The sequence below is a fragment of the Trachypithecus francoisi genome, unplaced genomic scaffold, assembly GCF_009764315.1.
Source record: "Trachypithecus francoisi isolate TF-2019V2 unplaced genomic scaffold, Tfra_2.0 Lachesis_group10, whole genome shotgun sequence".
Taxonomy (NCBI): Eukaryota; Metazoa; Chordata; class Mammalia; order Primates; family Cercopithecidae; genus Trachypithecus; species Trachypithecus francoisi.
The window spans coordinates 35,779,537-35,798,717 of record NW_022681455.1 but is presented as its reverse complement, the minus strand read 5'-3'; the positions used below and the strand labels follow the sequence as shown (position 1 = coordinate 35,798,717).

General features: G+C 47.4%; 1 protein-coding gene across 1 annotated transcript; it reads right to left on the bottom strand.

The window, feature by feature from the left end:
• Positions 1-7,291: 7,291 nt before the first annotated feature.
• Positions 7,292-17,849, bottom strand: LHFPL5 (LHFPL tetraspan subfamily member 5). Its single transcript, XM_033219817.1, has 3 exons — positions 17,408-17,849; positions 8,192-8,428; positions 7,292-7,350 (listed from the first exon to the last, which is right to left on the bottom strand). Exons 1-3 carry the CDS (start codon positions 17,817-17,819, stop codon positions 7,292-7,294), a joined length of 708 nt encoding a protein of 235 aa, XP_033075708.1. The 5' UTR covers positions 17,820-17,849.
• Positions 17,850-19,181: the final 1,332 nt, after the last annotated feature.

The window sequence follows — 19,181 nt, the reverse complement described above, 5'->3', positions numbered from 1 at the left end:
GGAACCAATCCCCCTATAGAAGACGATATGCCAAATCCAAAGTTTTTGAAAAAAAAGCAATCTATTCCTATAACAAATTACTTGAACATAAGTAACACATTTCTGAAGCTGGTAGCCAGTTCTGGTTGAGTCAGTGTGGGCACCATAGGGAAATGTGATATTTGGTTCCTGGGAGGAAAAATGTCAAATTAGTCTCCAGAGATTTTAGATCCTATCACCCACTCTAAATAAAACTTCCTGGTGGATGTTAAAGGATTCAGGTTCTGATGGCCCCTCCATTCCTTACCCCCCTCTGAGCAGCAATAAGAAAACAAAATATGAGAAGGGAGAAGCAAAAGAGCCCCTACACCTCACCCTAAAATGACCCAGCACATGTCCAGCCACCTCTTCAGTAGCCCTCTTAGAGCTGGTTGGGCATTTGTGTGTGTGTGTGTGCGTGTGTGCGTGTGTGTGTGTGTGCTATCAGACACAGACCTGGAAGGGAAGGCCCCTAGAGATGGACCCATTTAGCCCTCTCGCTTTACAGAGGAGAGGCCTCAAGAAGGTGAAGCGATTTGCTGCTGTGCGGAACTAAGAGGACTTGGATCTCATCCCCAGCAAGTGAGCACTCCCCCCACCGCTCAGCCTCTGAATATCTTTGAAGTGGGTAATTGCAGTTCTCCTTCCCTGGAAAGAGTACAGTAGGAGGTCTTGTCTCAAGAGACTGTCCAGTTTTAGTGTTATAATAAAAGGCTTAAGGCATCAGGCCTATAGCAGCCAGGAACAAGGAAACTTGGAAGAACAAGTTCTTATCTCTGAAGAATTTGATTCCCTAGTTTTCCATTGTCTGGGAAATAGATGACCAGTGGTATAAGAAAAGAACAAAAGATTGCAACAGTTTAAAATTAGACATTTTAAAAACCAATATAGGCTGGATGAGGTGACTCATGCTTGTAATCCCAGCACTTTGGGAGGCCAAGCCGGGTAGATCACTTGAGGTCAGGAGTTCGAGGCCAGCCTGGCCAACATGGTGAAACCCTGTCTCTCTCAAAAATACGAAAAATGAGCCAGGCATGGTGGCACGTGCCTGTAGTCACAGCTACCTGGGAGGCTGAGGCAGGCTGGGTGACAGAACAAGACCCTGTCTCAAAAAAAAAAAAAAAAAAAATGTGGCACACCAGTGCTGTGGAGTTTCTGGCTTTGAAAAACCTAAATTAAAAACATGGCAAAAACATAAAAAAAGGAGCCAGGCACGGTGGCTCACTCCTGTAATCCCAGCAATTTGGGAGGCTAAGGCGGACAGATCACCTGAGGTCAGGGGTTTGAGACCAGCCTGACCAACATGGAGAAACCCCATCTCTAATAAAAATACAAAATTCGCCGGTGTGGTGGTGCACACCTGTAATCCCAGCTACTTGGGAGACTGAGGCAGGACAATTGCTTGAACCCGGGAGGCGGAGGTTGCCATGAGCCAAGATCGTACCATGGCACTCCAGCCTGGACAACAAGAGTGAAACTCCGTGTCAAAAAAAAAAAAAAAAATCCACAAAACACACACACACACATGCGCGCGCGCACACACACACACACACCAAGATTATGCGCTAATGTTTTTTTATGCAAAGTGTGATTCCTGTTTGAGCAGCCCGTCACCCAAAAACTGGTTAGAAATGCAGGATCTATGGCCCCAGACCCACCCAACCAACTGAATCAGAATCTGCAATTTTTTTTTTTTTTTTTTGAGACGGAGTCTCGCTCTGTTGCCCAGGCTGGAGTCCAGTGACGGGATCTCAGCTCACCGCAACCACCACCTCCCAGGTTCAAGTGATTCTCCGCCCTCAGCCACCCGAGTAGCTGGGATTACAGGTGCACGCCACCACACCCGGCTAATTTTTGTATTTTTGGTAGAGACGGGGTTTCCCGATGTTGGCCAGGCTGGTCTCCAACTTCTGACCTCAGGTGATCCGCCTGCCTCAGTCTCCCAAAGTGCTGGGATTATAGGCGTGAGCCACTGCACCCAGCAGAATCTGCATTTTAACAAGATCCCCAGATGACTGTATGCACACTGAAGTTTGAGAATCATGCTCTAATAAGTGCGGGAGGTGGAGGTGACAATTTTGTGTATAATTATTTTTAAAATATATGTGGTCAAGAATTGGAAGGTACTTGGCAAAAATAAAAAACAGCTTAAATGGAGGTAAACCCTCTTTCCCACACAAAGTGCCTGGCCAGCTGTAGGTCCTCAAGGCAGCTGTTAGGGAGGCAACACTGCTGTGAGGGTTTCTTTTTCTTTTTTTAAATGCATTCCTGAATGTTCTTGTTAAATCACATTTAACAAATGTTTGGAAACTCAAAAGATAAATGAACATGTTGCACTTCTTTTTAAACCAGACATTAAAACTGGTTAACTTACTGTTTTCCTTTTTGTCTCAGCTATCAGGAATCAGAGTTAAATTTAATGCTCAAGACAGTAATACTATTAGCCTAGCTTTTTTGAATATTTTTCTATGACTTTTATTTTCTATTTTATTAGGTTTTCTAGTATGTTTCTTACAAATCACTTAAAAATTCTTTTTGAAGGCTGGGCGCAGTGGCTCAAGCCTGTAATCCCAGCACTTTGGGAGGCCGAGACGGGCGGATCACAAGGTCAGGAGATCGAGACCATCCTGGCTAACATGGTGAAACCCCGTCTCTACTAAAAAATACAAAAAAAACTAGCTGGGCAAGGTGGCGGGTGCCTGTAGTCCCAGCTACTCGGGAGGCTGAGGCAGGAGAATGGCGTAAACCCGGGAGGTGGAGCTTGCAGTGAGCTGAGATCCAGCCACTGCACTCCAGCCTGGGCGACAAAGCGAGACTCCGTCTCAAAAAAAAAAAAAAAAAAAAAAATTCTTTTTGAAAATAAGGGTCCAAAATACAATTATGATTTCTAAAAACAGCCTGTTCTTGTGTGCCAGGCTCCACAAAACATAAATTTGTGAAACTAACTACCTGCCTGTTTTAAAGTATTTCTTATTTCCCTGATCTTTTTTCACCTCTCAAGACACAAGTAAGGCCAGATACGGTAGCTCATGCCTGTAATCCCAGCACTTTGGGAGGTGGAGGTGGACAGATCACCTGAGGTCAGGAGTTCGAGACCAGCCTGGCTAACACGGTGAAACCACGTTTCTACTAAAAGTACAAAAAATTAGCCAGGCATGGGGGCACGCACCTGTAATCCCAGCTACTCGGGAGGCTGAGGCAGGAGAATGGCTTGAACCGGGGAGGTGGAGGTTGCAGTGAGCCGAGATCACGCCATTGCACTCCAGCTTGGGCAACAAGAGCAAAACTCCATCTCAAAAAAAAAAAGACACAAGTAAAACTAAAGGTTTCCTATTTGCTCCACAGTGAAGGTCTCAGAGGCCAAATAGCTCCTGCCCCAGTGGGGTGTTGTTTCTCTCTACCCAGGCAGCATCACAGCCTTACAGCCCAGTCCCTAGTGTCACGCTGCCTGAGGATTCAGTAAGGAAGCGGAGAACCCCAGCCCTTCTAAGGACACGCAGACCACCCTCCCATAGAATTACTCACCGACCCTTCAGCTGCTTCACACCTCCTCTGTAATGAAGGAGAGAACAGTATATGTTACTACCAAGCCTCGTTTTCAGGATAATTTCCTGCACACTACTCCATCTCCAAACTCCATCAGATTCCTCTTACTCACTCTCAAGAAAGCTTGCACTTTTTTCTTCATATCATTTATCAGCTTGTAACTGTATTGCATGATTTTCTCCCTTACCAGACCATAAGCTCCAATTGAGATTGCCCTTAACTACAGTACTTCCAGTGCCTAAAGGCATTGTTCAGCAACTGGGGCACATTAGCTGTTATCGGTTGGGCAGATGGGTGATGTAGAAAACAAATATGGCCCGATGCAGTGGCTCACACCTGTAATCCCAGCACTTTGGGAGGCTGAGGAGGGTGGATCACTTGAGGCCAGGAGTTCGAGACCAGCCTGGCCAACATGGTGAAACCCCATCTCTACTAAAAATACAAAAAATTAGCCAGGCATAGTGGCAAGTCCCTGTAATCCCAGCTACTTGGAAGGCTGAGGCAGGAGAATCGCTTGAACTCGAGAGGCGGAGGTTGCAGTGACCCCAGATCATGCCACTGCACCCCAGCCTGGGTGATGACAGAGCAAGACTTTATCTCAAAGGAAAAAAAAAAAAGGTGAAAATACTGGAAAGACAGAAAGGAGAGAGAACTATCAGACTTGCTACTGTGGCATCAAAAAAATAAATAAATAAGGGAGAACTAATTTATTAATCGCTTGCAATGTGCAGGCATTGTTAGTGCTTTATATGTGCTATGGGATCCTCAGCACAATCCCTTTTTTTTTTTAATTAATATAATTCACTAACAAGCTGGGTGCAGTGGCTCACGCCTGTAATCCCAACACTTTGGGAGGCCAAGGTGGGCACCAGGAGTTTGAGACCAGCCTGGGTAACATGGTGGAACCCCGTCTCTACAAAATTGTTTTTTTAGAAAAAGCCAAGTGTGGTGGTATGAGCCTGTAGTCGTAGCTATTCAGGAGGCTAAGATGGGAGGATCACTTGAGCCCAGGAGGTGAAGGCTGCAGTGAGCTGCAGTGAGCTGAGATCATGCCACTGCACTCCAGCCTGGGTGACAGGGCCAGAATCTGTCTCAGAAAAAAAAAAAAATATATATATATAAATATATATATGTATGTATTTCACCAACATAAAATTCACCCATTTAAGTTATACAATTCAGTGGTTTTTAGTATATTCACTAGATTGTGCAACTATCATCACTAATTCTAAAACATTTTCATCACCCCAAAAAGAACCCTGTGCCCATTAGCAGTCACTCTTGTTTCCGCTCCTTCCTAGCCACCTCCTAATCTGCTTTCTGTCTCAATGGATTTGCCTATTTTGAATATTTTATAGAAATTGAATCACATGTATACAAATGGAAGCAAGTCTTTTGTGTCTGTTTCCTTTCATTTAACATGTTTTCAAGGTTCATCCACATGGTAGCAATTCTTACTACTTCATCCCTTTTTATGGCTGGATAATATTTCATTGCATGGATATACACATTTTGTTTATCTGTTCACCAGGACATATGGGTTGTTTCCATTTTTTGGCTATTATGCTGCTATGAACATTTGTGTATAAGTTTTTGTGTGAACATTTGTTTTTAATTTTCTTGTGTATGTACCCAATAGTGGAATTACTGGGTCATATGGTAACTCTATGATTAACCATTTGAGGAACTGCCAGGCTGCTTTCTGCAGCAGTTGTAACATTTTAGATCTGCATTAGCAGTGAATGAGGGTTCTAATTTCTCCACTTGCTCACCAACACTTGTTATTATTCACCTTTTTTATTATAATCACCTTAGTGGGTGTGAAATTGTATCTCAATATGGATTTGATTGGCATTTTTCTAATGACTAATGATGTTGAGCATCCTTTGGTGTGCTAATTGGCCATCTGCATATCTTCTTTGGAGAAATGTCTATTCAAATCCCTTGCTCTTTTTTTTTTTTTTTTTTTTAAGACAGAGTCTCACTCTGTCACCCAGGCTGGAGTGCAGTGGTGCGAACTCAGCTCACTGCAAGTTCTGCCTCCCGGATTCACACCATTCTCCTGTCTCAGCCTCCTGAGTAGCTGGGACTACAGGCGCCCGCCACACGCCTGGCTAATTTTTTGTATTTTTAGTAGGGAGAGGGTTTCACCATGTTAGCCAGGATGGTCTCAATCTCCTGACCTCATGATCTGCCCATCTTGGCCTCCCAAAATGCTGGGATTACAGGCGTGAGCCACCGTGCCGGGCATTCCTTGCCCATTTTAAGCATTCGGTAGTCTGTCTTTTTATTATTGAGTTGTAGGAGTTCTTAATATATTCTGGATTCTAGATCTTATCCAATTATAATTTGCAAATATTTTCTTCCATTCTGTGGGTTGTCCTTTTACTTTCTTAATGATGTCTTTTTAAACAAAAAAAAAAAATTAAATTTTGATGAAAGCCAATTTATCTATTTTTTTCTTTGGTTTCTTGTTGTGCATTAGGTGTCATATCTAAGAAGCTATTGCCTAATCCAAGTTCACAAAGATTTACGACTATATTTTCTTTTAAGATTTTTATAGTTTTGTATCTTGCATTTAGGTCTTTGAGTTAATTTTGTATATGATGTGAGGTAGGGGTTCAATTTCATTCTTTCATATATAGATATCTGATTGTTCCAGCATCATTTGTTGGAAAGACTATTCTTTCCCCTATTAAATAGTCTTGACATCCTTGTTGAAAATCAATTGGCCATAAATGTTTGGGTTTCTTTCTTTCTTTTTTTTTTTTTTGAGATGGAGTCTTGCTCTGTCGCCCAGGCTGGAGTGCAGTGGCACAATTTCAGCTCACTGCAAGCTCCACCTCCTGGGTTCACACCATTTTCCTGCCTCAGCCTCCCAAGTAGATGGGATTACAGGTTTACACCACCACGCCTAGCTAATTTTTGTATTTTTAGTAGAGATGGGGTTGTGCCATGTTGGCCAGGCTGGTCTCCAACTCCTGACCTCAAGTGATCTGCCCACCTTGGCCCCCCGAAAATGCTGGGGTTACAGGCGTAGGCCTCTGCACCCAGCCCTACTATTTCATGTTTTTCTTCCCTTTATAGAATCCTCAAGAGATCCAGGCCCTAGGCATTTCCCTGGCCCAGGAACTATAGGAATCTACCCTACTGTGATGGGAAGAAATCTCCCTCTTCTCTCCTCCTTGGCCCAACTCTTTTTAGTAATTTGTTTTCTTTTTCTTTTTTTTTTTGAGACCATCTCATTCTGTCATCCAGGCTGGAGTGCAGTGGCATGCTCTCAGCTCACTTCAACCTCTGCCTCCCAGGTTCAAGAGATTCTCCTGCCTCAGCCTCCCAAGTAGCTGGGACTACAGCTGCAAGCCACCACACCCAGCTATTTTTTGTATTTTTAGTAGAGATGGGGTTTCACCATGTTGGCCAGGATGGTCTTGATCTCTTGACCTCATGATCTGCCCACCTCGGCCTCCCAAAGTGCTGGGATTATAAGCATGAGCCACCGCATTTGGCCTGTTTACATCTTTAACCACATAACAGGTGGGTTATCCTTGTCCCACTCCCAAAGAAGGATGAAATGTTTCCTATCACTTCTTTATGGAGAAGTGGGCCCCAGTCTTGGCCAGAGAGGACCTGAGTTCTGGGCTCTTCTTTGCCACTGTCTTTCTGGGAACTTCTAAGTGACTCTCCCTTTTGGGCTTCAAGTTTCTCATGTGGGAAGAGTCCTTGGTTATAGTGGACAGAGGAGTTTGGCTGCTTCTTCTGGTCCAAGGGCTAATGTGAAGACAGCTATGGGGAAAAGAGACTGGAGAGATCCCTGAGATGTAACAGGTCCCCAGTGATGGCCACCTGCTGAGACCAGGCATTTGGGGATTCACAGGGGTGCAAGACAGTCCTTGCCCTTGACTCGGGGAAGAAATTAATGCTCTGAAAAAGTTAGCCTCTCAAAACGGGCAGGGGAAGAGACCAATAAGAAACAGAAGTGAAAAGCACCCTAGGAAGAAGGGAGGTAATGGGAAGCAGTCAGGGAGGGCTTCCTGGAGGGTCTGCTTGGGCTTCGAGGATCAGCTACAGCTAACTTTTATGACTGACAGGTAGGATTTTGATGGGAGGGAATTGAAACAGGATGAACATTACGAGAATCCCAAGGCTGCTGTTCCTCCAGGAATCTTGGGCTCCCACCAGCTGCACTCCAGGAGCTGTCACTTCTGCACCCTCTGTTGATCTGTTCTAAAGGTCCCTGCCTTCTTACTCCCTCCCCAGCAACTTATCCCCCTGTTGTTCCCCTCTCCACCGAGCAAGCTCCCAGGAATATTACTTTGAGACCCAGCCTCAGTGCCTCTTTCTAGGGGAGACCACACTTAGCCCCCAAGGCTGGATTGCAGCTCTCACCCCTATAGCCTCTGAGAGTGTAGAGGGGTGAGGGGGACATTCCTTTATCACAGATCATCTTATCACCTGCTAGCTTGCAACCCTCCACTGGCTTTGATTTCAGGGAGGACATGGGCTGTGTCTGATTGTCCCCATCCCTTGGCCAGGGACCAAGCCTTAGAGAACTGGCTAAGATGAACCCCTACCCACATCCCAGGGTCTCCAGGCAGGGGACACCATTGTGGAGTTGAGGGATTACCAGTTCCATCTGCCTTGTAGTCGTCAGGGAGGAGCTTGTCCTGCCGGTAGCCCAACACGAAGGCCAGGAAGGAGAGGATGAGGGCATCGCCAATGCTGAGGATGGCCAGCATGAAGGCCCAGCGGATGGTGCAGTGACCCAGTGTGTACTTGCCCGTCTGCTCCCCACACATGCGCCGTACCTCACTTGAGTCCCAACCATCAGGGTAGACCAGGCAGCCAATCATTAGACCTGTGGCTGAGGGGGAAGGAGGGGTGCAGATGGCATCAGGCTGAGTGTGCCCAGTCCACTACCTCCCACTTTGCACTGCTATTATATTGTCACCTCCCTTCTCCTTCTGTTAACAGCCTCAGGAGGCATGAGAGGTAGCTTCTACCATCCTTGCAGAACACAGGTGAGAAAACTGAGGCTCTGAGAGTTAAAGCAACTGGCCCCTGAGACCCAGCGGTTGGGGCAGAGGCAGAGAGCTGAACTCCTCAGCCCAGGCAGGCTCTGCCACCACACCAGGTGGTCCTCCCAGGTCCTCAGCCATTCTCCTCACCTTGAACTCAACAACGCACCACCTGCCCTGGCTTCAAAGCCCTCCAGTATCTGGTCCCAGCCCAAAGAACTCATCACTGCTGAGATGCACATTTCTTCATACTTACAACATCTGTGAAATAAGTGTAATAAGAAAGTGTTGGCCAAGCACGCTGGCTCATGCCTGTAATCCCAGCACTTTGGGAGGCTGAGGCGGGTGGATCACCCGAGGTCGGGAGTTTGAGACCAGCCTGACCAACATGGAGAAACCCCATCTCTACTAAAAATACAGAATTAGCCCACCATGGTGGTGCATGCCTGTAATCCCAGCTACTCAGGAGGCTGAGGCAGGAGAATTGCTTGAACCCGGGAGGTGGAGGTTGCAGTGAGCCGAGATCGCGCCATTGCACTCCAGCCTGGGCAACAAGAGCAAAACTCCGTCTCAAAAGAAAAAGAAAAAGAAAGTGTCTAGGCTGGGCGCAGTGGCTCACACCTGTAATCCCAGCGCTTTGGGAGGTCGAAGCGGGCAGATCACCTGAGGTTGGGAGTTTGAGACCAGCCTGACCAACATGGAGAAACCCCATCTCAACTAAAAGTACAAAATTAGCTGGGTGTAGTAGCACATGCCTGTGATCCCAGCTACTGGGGAGGCTGAGGCAGAAGAATCACTTAAACCCTGGAGGCAGAGGTTGTGGTGAGCCGAGATCACGCCATTGCACTCCAACCTGGGCAACAAGAACAAAATTCCATCTCAAAAAAAAAAAAAAAGAAAAAGAAAGTGTCAAGCCATGGCTGGATTATCAGTATTTTTTGTTTTTATAGTACATAGAATAACACTGTGTCCTACAACTCAGGTATCTTAGATTTGATGAATACAGGAAGCCTTTCCAGACTGTCCCTGGCTGCTTCCTTCAAAAGTCTTCCATTCAAGCAAACAGGTTTCCTCCTCACTCTTACCCAGTACAGCATAGTCCAGTTGCTACACGTCCCTAAATTTAAGAATCCCCTGGAGGCTGAGTGCGGTGGCTCATGCCTGTAATCCCAGCACTTTTGGGAGACTGAGGCAGGTGGATCACCTGAGGTCGGGAGTTTGAAACCAGCCTGACCAACATGGAGAAACCCCGTCTCTACTAAAAATACAAAATTAGCCAGATGTGGTGGCACGTGCCTGTAATGCTAGCTACTCGGGAGGCTGAAGGAGGAGAATCGCTTGAACCCAGGAGGCAGAGGTTGTGGTGAGTCGAGATTGTGCCATTGCACTCCAGCCTGGGCAATAAGAGTGAAACTACATCTCAAAAAAAAAAAAAAGAATCCCCTGGAATCTTTAATGCTGGTTCCTTCACCTATAACCTATGCACAAAAAAATAAGGTAAAAAGCTAGTTCCTAGGTCATGGTTGGGTTCAATAATCTCTGTTTTCAAAAACACTCTTCCAGGTGATTTTCTCAGTAGGAAAAGCTGATAAACACTAGACTAGGCTGCCTGGATTTCAAGCCCAGCTCTGCACTACCTAGCTATGTGACTCAGATCAAGTGACTTAAGCTTTCTTTTTTTTTTTTCCTTTGAGACAGAGTCTGTCTCTGTCACCTAGGCTGGAGTGCAGTGGCACGATCTCAGCTCACTGCAACCTTCGCCTCCCGGATCCAAGTGATCCTCCTGCCTCACCCTCCCGAGTAGCTGGGATTACAGGCATGTACCACTGTGCCCAGCTAATTTTTGTATTTTTAGTAGAGACAGGGTTTCACCACGTTGGCCAGGCTGGTCTTGAACTCCTGGGTTCAAGTGATCCGCCCGCCTTGGCCTCCCAAAGTGCTGGGATTACAGGCATGAGCCACCGTGCCCAGCCATACTTAAGCTTTCTTTGCCTCAGTTCCTCATCTATAAAACAGAGATAATAATAACCCCAACCTTCCTGTTGTGGTTACAGCAAGGTTCAAATGAGTTAATACTGGAAAAGAGTGTAGAACAGTGCCTGGCATGGACTTGGCACTCCATAAGAGTTGACTGTGAGAGTTATTATCCCACTCTGTGCCTTCCTTGACTTAGTATTTACAGCTAAAAATTCTGTTGCCCCCACTTTCCCCCTACTTCTTCCATCCCTTTCCATCAAACCACCCCCCTCACCTTAGCTTCGCTGGGGTGAAGCACAGACAGGTGACATAATCCAGGATGCAACTGGGGCAGCCCCAGGCACAGCTGCCCTGCAGGCAGGGGGTGCTCCCCTTATCTGTGCCGCTTTCCCACAGGTCTGGAGGCTCTCTAGTCCCAAGGTTGTACCCTACTCCGGAGCCCCTCAGAGAAGCACCTCTTCGGGCCCAAAGTTACCTTCCCTGTACCCAGCTTGTTCTGCAAAAAAGGTCAGGAGGTCAAACAAATGCACAGTAAATGGAAATATCAGGATCCTACCTCCCCACCTAAATGTATCACACTTCCTTCGATTTTTTTTTTTTAGGAGAAGCTTATTTAGATAGTTCTTTATAGATCACAAAATACTTCATGTACCATCTTGACTGTGACCACCGTTCTGTGAAGTGGGCCAGCTATTAATATCCTCATTTTACAGATTAGAAAACTGAGGGCTTGGCCAGGCGCGGTGGCTCACATCTGTAATCCCAGCACTTCAGGAGGCTGAGGTGGGCGGATTATGAGGTCAGGAGATCGAGACCATCCTGGCTAACACGGTGAAACCCCATTTCTACTAAAAAATACAAAAACATTAGCAGGGTATGGTGGTGGGCACCTGTACTCCCAGCTACTCTGGAGGCTGAGGCAGGAGAATGGTGTGAACTCGGGAGGCGGAGCTTGCAGTGAACCGAGACAGCACCACTGTACTCCAGCCTGGGTGACAGAGCGAGACTCTGTCTCAAATTTTAAAAAATAATAATAAATAATAAAATAATAATAATAATAATAAAACTGAGGGCTCAGAGAAACCAGGTGACTTACCAGCCATCCAGTCATTCAGCTATGACAGGACCAAGGCCTGAATTCTCCATTCCTGACTTTCCTGACTTCAAAGTTCATTCCCTCCACCCCCAGAACATGACACCTCTCCCAGGGGCTGAATGTAATTAGTGGTGACATTTCAGACTTCCTACGTGTTCAGCGAGGAGATACCCACGGTGGAAGAGAGGGAGCCATCCACAGCTCGGTGGTGAAACCTATGTAGCCAGCCCTTCCCCGACTTGGTGTGAGTCCAGCCCTCCAGTGCCTGGCAGGGCCCCTGGCTTCAAGGGCAGAGGTGAAGGTGGGAAGGAGCTGCCCTTCCAGGCTTTGCATTCTCTCCATCACTTCCTCCCTTGGCCCCTCACCTCCTGCACCATCTTCCTGTGGGGACTCCGGAAAAAAGCCCAGGGCCTCTGACCTGGAAACAGGTGTGGGTGCCACAGTTCCCTGTGAGCATTCCACCCATCCACCCATGATTCTGGGGACAGTGGGTGTCAGCCCCAGTTGTGGCATTTCAAGGCTCTAAGTAGAAGCCAGCACAGTGTTCTCAGGCCGAGTTACTTCCTCTCTCTGACTACCGTCCTGTTGTCTCTAAAGTACCTGACTCATAGCCGCACTGTGAGGATTAAGTGTGATCATTTACAGAAAACACTTACTATGATGTCTTGTACATGGTAAGTGGCTAACTAATGTTAGTCACTGCTATTATTATTGACATTGGAGTCAGACAGAAGCTGCCTCAGTGACATGGATGCCATTAGAGCTGCTCATGAATATTCCAGATGCAAGGCAAGGTTGTACTTCCTTGCCCCGCTCTCTTGAGGTTAAGTGAGGTCATCTGCCTTCCTCTGGCCAATGACACGTGAGCAGAGATGTGTGTATTTCCGGGCCACAGCACTTAGCTGCAGTGGGAGACCTCCCAGAGCTCCCTTCCCTCTGATGCGAGGACAGCTGATGGTGACTGATGCCCCTAGCGATGGTCCCAGGAGAGAGCAGCGAGAGCGGAGTCCCCACCGATCCCTAGTTGGCATGGACCATAAGCAAGAAATACATAAACCTTTGTTCTAAGCCACCAAGATTTGGGAGTGGTTTGTTACTATGGCATCCCTTCTCATGCTCACTGATAAAGTTGTTTTTTACGTTTTTCACAGGTACTGAGCACCTACCATGTGCAAGGTGTTTTACATGCATTCTATTATCCCATCTTCACAGAACCCCAGTGAAGCGGGTCCTGCTGCTATGTTCTACAGATGGGGTACAGTGGAATGTTTGTTCACCCCAGAATTCCTGTGTTGAAATCCTAACCTCCAGCCTGGTGGTGTTAGGAGATGGGGCCTTTGGGAGGTGATTAGGTCATGAGGGTAGGGCCCTCACGAATGGGATTGGAAGCCTTATAAAAGGGACCCCAGAGGGGAGGGGGAGCAGCTGAAGGTTGGTTAATGGATACAAAAGTATAGCTAGACAGGAGGAATAAGCTGTAGTGTTCTCTAGCACTGTAGGCTGACTATAACCAACAACAATCTATCATATATTTTCAAATAGCTGCAACAGCAAATTTGAAATTGTCCCAACTCAAAGAAATGTTTTAAATGTTTGAGGTGATGGATATGCTAATTACCTTAATCTTCTCAGTAGGAAAAGCTAGGAAACATTAGACCAGGCTGCCTGGATTTCAAGCCCAACTTGTATACATGTAACAAGATATCACACTGTAACCCATAAATATGTACAATTATCATGTCAATTAAAAATAATAATAAGGCCAGGTGTGGTGGCTCACGCCTGTAATGCCAGCACTTTGGGACGCTGAGGCAGGCAGATTGCCTGAGCTCAGGAGTTCCAGACCAGCCTGAGCAACATGGTGAAACCTCATCTCTACAAAAATTCACTGGGCGTGGTGGCATGCACCTGTAGTCCCAGCTACTTGGGAGGCTGAGGAGGGAGGATCACTTGAGCCTGGGATGTCAAGGCTGCAATGAGCCGTGTTCATGCCATTGCAGTCCAGCCTGGGTAAAAATAACAATTTTTGAGAAGCTGACTCAATAATAATAATCATCAATGCAAATAAATAAATAAAAGGGACCTCAGAGAGCCCTGTCACCCTCTTATCACCATGTGAGGACATCAAGAGGTCAGCAGTCTGCAACCTAGAAGAGGCCTTCACCAGAGATCTCGTGCCAATGCCATGCTGGCACCCAGATCTCAGACCTCCAGCCTCCAGAAGTGTGAGTAATGAATTTCTGTTGTTTAAGCCCCCTGGTCTGTGGTAATTTGTTATGGCAGCCCTGACTAAATAGAACTAAGTAAAACTGACTAAGACATGAGGTTACCAAGACTCAGAGAAGACAAGCAGTTTGGCCTACCTGTGTTTCTAGGGGCTGGGACCACTCCCAGCCTACACCTGGCACCCAGAAGCCCAATTAATCTTGTTAAGCTGCAGCCCCACATCACCCAAGCATCAGTCCTCATCCTCCCCTGCCCCTGTCCCTTTCCTGCTCCCAGGCTTCTTGGCAAGGGTACTAATACATGGATGTATCTCCCAGCTGCTGAATGTGGGACCCACCCACTCTGCATCTCTCCCTTCAGCTCATTTCCCCTTCTGCAGCACAGCAGAACGGAACATGACACCAGTCTTGCCTTCCCCAATTTAAATGTTGCATGAGATGGCACCCGGCCACCTCTGCTATCAGTGTCTCCAGCTCTGCGACCCAGATAGTGTCTGACTGAGATGGCCTGGCAACCCCTGCCGCTCCTGGCACTGCCTGCTCACACATGGCACCTGTTGTGGGATGTTTCAGGAGAAGGGGGGGTTGCAGACAGCCTTGAGAATGAGAGAGATGATTGTGTCTCCAGCATCCCATAACCCTGATATGGAAGAACAGCTGGCAAGCATTATCAGGGTCTATTTCACTCTTCTTTGGCATAAAACTGCTAAATCTTCATTTCCCCTTTGTTCATATATATATATATAATATATATATATATAATGAATACACATATGTTAAAGAATATATATATACTCAATATTTATATTAAATCAGCTAATTTTTGTAGAGACACAGCTTCAACATGTTGCTCAGGCTGGTCTCAAACTCCCGAGCTCAAGCAATCTGCCCACCTCACCCTCCCAAAGTGCTGGGATTACAGGCCTGAGCCACTGCAGCTGGCCTTATTATTATTTTAATTGACATATATATGTCAATTATATATATACATATAATATATATATTATGTACATATATAAATATATAAACATACATATGATACATATAATTTAATGTATGCATACATTAAATATATGTGTGTATATACAAAATAGAGATAGGGTCTCACTATGTTGTCCAGGCTAGTCTTGAACTCTTGAACTTCTGGCCTCAAGCAATCCCCTCTCCTTGGCCTCCCAAAGTGCTAGGACTACAGGCATGAGCCACTGTGCCTGCCCCCACCATCATTCTTGACATGGCCACTACCTACCTTGCTCCCCACTGCCCACCCCTGCCCCAGACTCTCCTTTATCATACAGAGAGACTACAGAGAAGAGGGAGGTGGCAAGGCGATTTGCTCTGAAGCCATGGGGAGAACTCTGAAGCCATGTGAGTAGCCTGGGTGCAAGATTTGGAATCAAAGGTGTATCCCTTCCTACTTGTATGCTCAAAACAAGTTTCCCACTAGGGGCCTTCTTTGTAAAATGGAGAAATACCCACCTCAATGGGTTGTGCTAGGGCTCCTCCAGATAACATATGTAAAGATATTTCATAAATCATTATACTTATGTAAATATGTGGCTCAGTGAAAACATCTTAGGAATACATCTAGTTTCTTGGGAACTGCTGCCTTAATTCTTCCAGGTCCTCAGTTGCCCACTGATCTGCTATAGCCTTGGCCAAGTCTGGTCCTCTCAGCAGCAGATCCCTCATCTATAGTTGGGGGGTGGATATAGCTCTCTGGGGTCCCCTCCAACTCTGCAGTCTTGACTCTGCGTGTTTGGTGGCCTGGGATTCAGAGGCCTGTTTCAGTCTCCCTCTTAAAGATTACAGCACTTCTGTCTCTCTTTTTTTTTTTTTTTTTTTTTTGATATGGAGTCTCGCCCTGTTGTCCAGGCTGGAGTGCAGTGGCGCGATCTCGGCTTACTGCAAGCTCCACCTCCTGGGTTCACACCCTTCTCCTGCTTCAGTCTCCCAAGTAGCTGGGACTACAGTCACCCACCACCATGCCCAGTTTTTTTTTTTTTGTCTTTTTAGTAGAGATGGAGTTTCACCGTGTTAGCCAGGATGGTCTCCATCTCCTGACCTTGACAGCACTTCTCATTCTGATCAATGATATCAAGATGGTTTCACTCTAGTTTCCAGTCCCTGGCACTACTCCTGGACATCTCACTGGCATAGACAGTTTGTGTGTGGTCCCTGAGGTGGGCAGGGACCAAGGTACCAGAGGCTGCAGCACAAGGTCTTAACCCTCTTCCTGGGCTACAGAGAAAAGCAAGATCACTTGGCACAAGGACCAAGAAGCCTTCCTGAGCTAGGAGCAGGAAAAAGGACTTCCTGAGCTAGGAGTGCCTCAGGACACAAGGACACAAGTGGCTGCCTACCCCACAGTTTTATTTGTTTTATTTTATTATTATTATTACTTTTAGAGACAGGGTCTTGCCATCTTGCCCAGTATAGTCTCAAACTCCTGAGCTCAAGTGATGCTCTCTCCCAAAGTGTTGGGAGTACAGGTGTGAGCCACTGTGCCCAGCCCCCACATTGTTTTAAAGGACCCTAGGCCAGGTGCTGTGGATCACACCTGAAACCCCAATACTTTGGGAGACTGAAGCAAGCAAATCGCTTGAGGCCAGCAGTTCGAGACCTGCCTGGGCAATATGACAAAACCCCATCTCTACAAAAATTACAAAAAAATTAGCCAGACATGGTGGTGCACACCTAGAGTCCCAGCTACTTGGGAGGCTGATGAGAGAGGATCACCTAAGTCCAAGGAGGTTGAGGCTGCAGTGAGCTGAGACCATGCCACTGTACTCCAGCCTGGGCCAACTCTGTCTCAAAAAACAAACAAACAAACAAACAAACAACAACAACAGGACCCTAAATAGCTTCCTCCACCTCACACAGTATCACTCCATTTGCTGCCTTAAGTATAAAATCCCATAATCAAGAAGAAAAGACTTTCACTCCACAATGAAAGAGGGGACTTTAGATGAAAGTTTCTATAGGCAAGGTCATACCCTGCATAATAGTAACACTCCAAAATCAGCAAGAGACCTTAGAATCTGAGAGCAGTTTGGAGTGGGAGAGAGAGAATGAGGACAGAGTTCTGGGCACTCTTATAAAGAACAAAAGCCCAGAGGTGGGAGATGAGGGCATCTAGAATGTGCTTGACTGGTGTCACTACTTTGTGCTGGGGTTGAGTCCTATTCCCACATGGCCAACAATGGAAGCTTCCTTCTTTCTCTCTCTCACAGCTGCAAAAACTGATGTGATGGCCTGGGAGTCAGGACCAGCAACTGTGTGCTCCTGGGCAAGTCACTTCCCTTACAGATGAGAGGGTTGGACAGCTTGATCTCTAAGGTCTTTTCTGCCTCAGCCATTCTAAGATTCTCAACTCCTCAGAATCTTCTGCAGAGCACTGAGTAGGACTGGGCTGTAGGAGAACAGCTAAATTTAAGGCCCAGAGCCCCAGCAGAGGGTGGAATGGTGCAGCTGCAGCTGTGGCCCCGGGGTGGGCCCCCGCCTGCCCTCCCACCATCCCTGCTTACCCGCAGCCAGCTGCATCCATGCACAGATCTTGTAGACTGTGGCCGTGTTGCAGATGAAGAACAGGCTGAAGCAGATGATGGAGCCAATGATGAGGAACATGCCCAAGGCCACAAAGAACATGGCAGTCTTGAAGGCTCTAGAGGGGATGGAGGAGAAGTCTAGGGGACCGCCCTTGCAGATGAGCTCGGAGGATAGCACGTTACCCACGCAGTAGGAGAAAAGGCCGAAGTAGCCTGCCTGCGGTGTGTTGACGCTGTCGCCGATCCAGTAGGGCTGGATGAAGAGGGCCATGACCAGCACGGAGAAGCAGATGGTGAGTGTACCCCACATCACGCCCACGGCCCGCGAGTTCCGCACATAGTTGGTATGGTAGATCTTGGCTGCCTCCTGGGCCGGCAACAATTTCACCATGGTGAGGGCAGCAGGCCCTGGGTTGGGGTCCCGTGGGCTGCAAGTCCGTGGCTTTGTGGATGAAGGCCTAGAAGCAGATCACTCCCCAGCGGGGTCTGGGGAGGAGGCTGAGGTTAGGGCACCAGATAAGGTCCCTTCAAGGCAAGGGGAAGAGGCTTAATAGGACAAGGACAACCTTGGCTTGATTAGGGGAAGCTTGCCAGGTGCCTGTGTCCGCTGTAGCCGAGGCTGTCTCCAGTATCCTGCCGCCTCCCAAGCCCCCCAGGGTCTCGGGCCTGCTGGCGCCGCCCTGCCCCTCTCCCTTCCCGGCTCACGGCTCCCGAGAGCCCCGCCCCCTCCTCCGTCCGCGGAGGGCGCCGTTTCAGCACCGCGGCCAGCGCCCCGGGGTTCTGGGCGAGGGGCGGGGCCTGCAGCCGAGGCTGGGAAGGGACCGAGCGCCCACTGCAGGCCCCCGCCGCGGGGAATCGGAACCCAGTTCACCTTCCTGAACCGAGATGACAAGAACTGGGAAGGTGGGGCTGTGGCTGACACATTCCTACCGCTCAATTCGAGCCGCAAAAACGCTTTCCCCCCGCAAAAGCGCTTTCCACATCCCATTCCACCCGCCCTCCCTGGTTCCCTAGTCGCCTTCCCAGAACCTCCAATCCCACCACCCTGGAGGTCAGCAAAGCCTTTCCTGGTTGCCTTCTGGTCACTGGTTTTTCGTCCTTAGCATTCAGTCAACGATTTCTAAAAGCATACTATGTGTTAACGTTATGTTAGAGACATCTAAGCAAAATATTTACATATATAATGTATATATGTAGTCTATATAAATATATATATATAAAACGCCTGTATATGCAGACTATGTGATAAGAGGCAACTACAAAGTATAGCAGACAACATTCTTTGTGAGCCTTTTCAGACCTGAACATGTGTTTTGTTCAATACAATGCCTTTCTCCCCTTGTTTCTATGTGTTTGTTACATATTTCCCCCTTTAAATATATGTATTTTTAATATGTTATATATATACATATTTCTCCTGATTTTATAGGTAAATACAAGGCTAGTGTAAAGAACTAGGAAAATTCCGCCGGGCGCGGTGGCTCACGACTGTAATCCCAGCACTTTGGGAGGCAAGGGTGGGCAGATCACGAGGTCAGGAGATGGAGACCATCCTGGCTAACGCACTGAAACCCCGTCTCTACTAAAAATACAAAAAAATTAGCCGGGCGTGGCGGCATGCACCTGTTGTCCCAGCTGCTGGGAAGGCTGAGGCAGGAGAATGGTGCGAACTCGGGAGGGGGAGCTTGCTGTGAGCTGAGATCGCAGCACTCCAGCCTGGGCAACAGAACAAGACTCTGTCTCAAAAAAAAAA

Coding starts and splice junctions, on each gene's coding strand:
- LHFPL5 (XM_033219817.1), bottom strand. CDS start 17,819: ATGGTGAAATTGTTGCCGGCCCAGGAGGCAGCCAAGATCTACCATACC. Junction 8,429..17,407: donor ATGGATGCAGCTGGCTGCGG/GTAAGCAGGGAT, acceptor CTTCCCCCTCAG/CCACAGGTCTAATGATTGGC. Junction 7,351..8,191: donor CTACAAGGCAGATGGAACTG/GTAATCCCTCAA, acceptor TTTTCCCCATAG/CTGTCTTCACATTAGCCCTT.